Source organism: Hippoglossus stenolepis, chromosome 23 (assembly GCF_022539355.2).
Source record: "Hippoglossus stenolepis isolate QCI-W04-F060 chromosome 23, HSTE1.2, whole genome shotgun sequence".
Classification (NCBI taxonomy): domain Eukaryota; kingdom Metazoa; phylum Chordata; class Actinopteri; order Pleuronectiformes; family Pleuronectidae; genus Hippoglossus; species Hippoglossus stenolepis.
In genome coordinates, this window is record NC_061505.1 from 151,789 (window position 1) to 157,030 (window position 5,242).

A 5,242-nucleotide genomic window follows, 5' to 3' on the forward strand; every position below is an offset into this window, starting at 1 on the left:
GTGTGTGTGTGTGTGTGTGTGTGTGTGTGTGTGTGTGTGTGTGTGTGTGTGTGTGATGCATCTTAAAGGTTTAAATCCAAATGAAGAATCATTTTCGGTTGTCATGGAAACACACAGGGAGTTAAATAAACATCCCTTATTAAAACCATGTTCATCTGGTTCGGTGCAATATCAAAAGAAACAAAGTTAAAAGAAACAAAGTTAAAAGACGCGGTGAGGGAAGGTGGAGGGCCTCCTCCTCCGTCTGGGGCCCCTGGTCATCGGGTCCCTCAGAGCCTGAGGAGGACGTGAACTTCCTGTGTCTCGCTGGACGACTGTGTCACGTGATGAACTGTCTCATAACTATGTGCTCTCACTGAATGAGCGTGTTATTGTTCATATTGTGACGGTTCGATGACGTCATCTTTTCTTCTTTCTCTGGAGAAATGTTCCTTAATGTGATATTGATCCTCTCTGATTGGAGGATTTAGAAAGATGTTTGTGTTGTGAACTGAAGGCTGGTTTTTATTATAAGGGGGAGTAGGGGGGGGGTAAATCAGAGCCAGAGGAAATCTTCCACTTCAAATCCAAAAACTCTTGTTTCCTGCAGGTGGGTGTGTCCACACGTTGACCGGCCACCAATCACTGACCAGCGGCATGAAGCTGAGAGACAACGTCCTCGTGTCCGGAAACGCAGACTCCACCGTCCGAGTGTGGGACGTCCGGACGGGACAGTGTCTCCACACGCTGGAAGGTGAGAGAGACAACAGACACAGCGTCAGAGAAAAGGGTGAGAGCAGGAGGACGTGATGGAAGACGACTGAGAGAGGGAGCAGGGGGAGGAGGAGGAAGAGAGAGGGGGAGGAGGAAGAGGAGGGAGAGGAGGGAGAGATGGAGAGAGTGAGGAAGAGAGAGAGAGAGGGAGGGAGGGAGGGAGGGAGGGAGAGAGGGGGAGAGGGAAGGGTGGAGGAGGAAGAGAGAGGAAGAGAGAGGAAGAGGAGGAGAGATGGAGAGAGTGAGGAAGAGAGAGGGAGAGGGGCGAGGGAAGGGTGGAGGAGGAAGAGAGAGAGAGAGGGGGGAGAGGAGGAGAGATGGAGAGAGTGAGGAAGAGAGGGAGAGAGAGGAGGAAGAGAGAGGAGAGGAGGGAGAGATGGAGAGGGAGGAAGAGAGAGGGAGAGAGAGGGAGAGGGAGGGAGGGAGAGAGAGAGAGAGAGGGGAGAGGGAAGGGGTGGGGGAGGAAGAGAGAGGAGAGGGAGGGAGGGAGGCGGGAGAGAGGGAGAGGGGGAGAGGGGCGAGGGAGGGTGGAGGAGGAAGAGAGAGGGAGAGGAGGGAGAGATGGAGAGAGTGAGGAAGAGAGAGAGAGAGAGGGAGAGGGAGGGAGGGAGAGAGAGAGAGGGAGAGAGGGAAGGGGTGGGGAGGAAGAGAGAGGGAGAGGAGGGAGAGATGGAGAGAGTGAGGAAGAGAGAGGGGAGAGAGGGAGAGGGAGGGAGGGAGAGGGAGAGAGAGGGGGAGAGGGAAGGGGTGGGGAGGGAAGAGAGAGGGAGAGGGAGGAGGAGGGCGGGAGAGAGGGAGGGAGGGGAGAGGGGGAGAGGGAGGGAGGGAGGGAGGAGAGAGGGAGAGGAGAGGAGGGAGGGGAGAGGGGAGAGGGAGGAGGGGAGAGAGGGAGGGAGAGGGAGGAGAGGGAGAGGGAGAGAGGGAGAGGGGGAGGGGAGAGGGGAGAGGGAGGGAGGGAGAGGGGAGAGGGAGGAGGGAGAGAGGGAGAGGGAGGGGAGGGGAGAGGGAGAGGAGGGAGGGGGAGAGGGAGAGGGAGGAGGGAGAGAGGGAGAGGGAGGGAGGGGGAGGGGAGAGGAGGAGGGAGAGGAGAGGGAAGGAGGGAGAGAGGGGAGAGGGAGAGAGGGGGAGAGGGAGAGGGAGGGAGGAGGGAGGGAGGGAGAGAGGGGGAGAGGGGGAGAGGGAGGAGGGAGAGAGGGAGAGAGGGGGAGAGGGCAGGGACTTTTTAACCGCTGCATCAGTAATTCGTTAAGTGATGGTGAAACCTGAGCAAATGAAGATCAGATTTAAATAACGCAGACTTTATCTTTATTATAATAATGATTCTGTTATTTCAGCAGACGGTTGAAACTGTGACATCGTTTCCAGGGCAACACAACAACATGTGTGTTGTATGTGAGAAATGAAAGTGTGTTTTCATCATGTGTGTTTCAGGTCCCAATAAACATCAGTCTGCAGTGACGTGTCTTCAGTTCTGTGGAGGTCTCGTCTTGTCCAGTTCTGACGACGGGACGGTCAAACTGTGGGACCTGAGGAGCGGCGCCTGGCTCAGGGACGTGGTGGCGCTGCAGAGCCGAGGATCAGGTGACCTCACACACGTGTTCACAACACACAACAACACGTATACACAACACACATGAGATGATGTTACAACGAGAATATTATCTGGAGTTGTGATGTGAAAACACTTGAACAAACTAAACTATTTAAATCAGTAGAAAGTCAAGTTTTCTAAAAATCGATATATTTCCTCTTCAATGTCTTTTTATCAAACCTGAATAAAAACATGTCGTAGTTTGGTTACGACTTGTTATTTTCTTCACTGACGTGATGTTACTTGAATAACAGATTCAACTGAACCAATCACGGCTCTCCTTCTCCACAGGGGGTGTGGTCTGGCGAATCAGAGCGTCCGACACTCGGCTGGTGTGCGCCGCCGGCAGCAGGAACGGGACGGAGGAGACCAAACTCCTGGTGCTGGACTTCGACGTGGACGACACGAAGGACGAGACGGACTGAGGAGACATTACGCCTCCTCAGCGCGGTGAGAGCGGCAGCAACCAATGAATGTTTGACCAACAGGAAGTGGATTAATCTCAAAGACGGGGCCTCGGAGGAGACGTTTGGACGAATGTGATTTATCGTCAAACGGAAACATTCACGTAATGAATGTACCAACTTTTATCGCTGCTGAACCAATGAGGACGTCACTGTTTAAACCGACCAATCCAAATTTACCAAATGTTGACTTCTGGAGACGCAGGTTCAGACAAACAGAAGCTCGTATTTTATTTACGTTCAACACGACGAGTTTGGGGAAAAAACCTGGAGCCGTTTTTCAGTAAACGTCGTTTTCACGTCAGGAAAAGATGAAACTGACGAAGCTGAACAACATGAGACGCACATACACGTCAAACCCTTCACTCCAACTTTATATTTGTTTTTCGCTCAAATCATCAGAAAATGTTTTTATTTGATTGTTTTTGCAGTTACAGTTTAAAACCTACAAATATTCAGTTTACGAGGAAGAAAACTCTTAAATTGATTTAAGTCAAAAACTAAAACAAAATATGAAAAAAAGAAACAAACGAACACATTTTAGAATTTTTCTTAAAAGCTGTTTGAAACAAATGAATCACGCTACTGAAATTTTAATAATTAATTGACTTGATGAGCTTCAGTCACTTATGGAATACATTTTTTTATTTTTAGGCAGATTAAAAAATAAAAACTCATCAGCCGATCAAGCTGCAGCAGAACTTTTATTTAAATACTTTTACAATTAAATATTTAAACACATGAGATTTTTATGGCTCAACTTTAAATTTCCACAATGTGAATTCAATTTGTTTCACAGCTAATTTAAATATCTAATATTTTGTCTTTGCTTCCATACGACACCTCTCTGATGAAATATTAATGAATTCATTCAAAAACAACGAAGCGATATTAATAGAATAAACTGCTGTTGCCAGGCAACACGTCTGGCCAATGAGCACAGATGTTTTTTTAGCGTTGCAGATGTGAGGCTGCGGAGTGTCGACGTCCCGATGATGTAAATGACTGTAAATACAGAGGATGTAAATATTCATGTTTTATAGGAAGAAAGCAAAAATATCAATAAAGACCAGTTTTATAAAATCGTTTCTGACAATGATTTGGCTAAAATGAAAAGTTCTTGATTCTTTTATTCTGAAAGTATTTGGTTTATTGGCAGGTGGCGACCAGCATCCAGGTGCATCACTTCCTGTGTTGATGTTCCTGGAGGTTCCGGTTCCCTGTGACGTTAAAGAATCAACTGTGATGACGTCTGGTTTAAAACCATGTTCCATACGTGGTCACATGGTTTGTTTGTAAACAAACTTCAGATGAAGAATTGAACCGTTAGAATTCAGTGAATCAACTCATTTCTTCAGTGTTTCAGTGAATGTTAACATGTTAATGTTCCTGCTTTAAAACAAGCGACAGGTGAGGATTTAAAATCAACTTTATTTAAACTTTTCTACCTGACACCAGCAGCTGGATGAAAGTGAGTCTGATGTTTAGTGTGAACATGAGAAAGTTTCCTCCTTCTCTCCCTGAGCGTCTGTTCTCTGTGACTCTGCTGAGTGGGTTCCATCTCCTGTGAGAAGAACTGACTGAGAGTCAGCTTCAACTGTCACAACCAGCTCCAGGTGAAGAGTGAAGCTGAACTGAGATCAGTTCAAAACACTCTGAAGTTATTAAAAACCAGAGTTTATCTCCAATATTCAGCAGGAAACTGTTAAAACATGAAGAACAGTTTGTTGGATTTGTTACAGCTGCAGCTCTTCTGGTTCAGGAAGCAGAGGATCATGGGTAATATCCAGTGTTCAGTGAGTGGGACAGTCAGAGCTCAGCGGCAGGGGGCGCTGTTGCTCAGTAGGTCACACTACTTTTAAAGGGGACATAGCATGCCCATTTTACCACAAGTTGATATGGTTCCTTGGGGTCTTAATGAAATGTCTGTAACATACTTTGGTCAAAATACCACAAGGATCATTTCAAACAGCTTTTTACCCTGTATAAAACAGCCCTCCACAGAGCGACCTGTTTTGACTGCCTGTTCCTTTAAATGCTAATGAGCCAGCTCCCCCCTCCCCCCTCTCCCCCCATGATTTTAAACGATATAAATTACATATTTTATATGATATAAATTATCAAATATGCATCCCATACTTTGTATTCCCCTTCTGTTGTCCTGGAGTTTTAATTTTCCCAATCACATAATTAAATGTCCCCTCTGCCCCCCACTACAAGCACACAAGCAGACGACAGAGAGAGAAAGAGAGGGGGGGGGCTATGAAGACCATCATTTACCCCGAACCCCGACATTCAACGGGTACAACAACAAGTGGAGAAAGCAGAATCCGGGCTGACCTTATATATACAGTCTATGGGGCTGACCAGCGGAGAAATGCTCGTCCGGTGAACAGCCAGGCGGCTGCGCGCTGAGGAACGGCGCTGCGCTGCC

At 47.5% G+C, this 5,242-nt stretch overlaps 1 protein-coding gene across 1 annotated transcript in view; it reads left to right on the top strand.

The window, feature by feature from the left end:
- LOC118102191 (F-box/WD repeat-containing protein 7) overlaps window positions 1-3,821 on the top strand; it is a 12,876-nt gene extending 9,055 nt beyond the window's left edge. The window contains exons 11-13 of the mRNA XM_035148179.2: window positions 590-733; window positions 2,185-2,334; window positions 2,636-3,821. Of these exons, the coding sequence (XP_035004070.1) occupies window positions 590-733; window positions 2,185-2,334; window positions 2,636-2,769 (428 nt within the window). The 3' untranslated portion in view covers window positions 2,770-3,821. The remainder of the gene's footprint in view (window positions 1-589; window positions 734-2,184; window positions 2,335-2,635) is intronic.
- The last annotated feature ends 1,421 nt before the right edge of the window (window positions 3,822-5,242 follow it).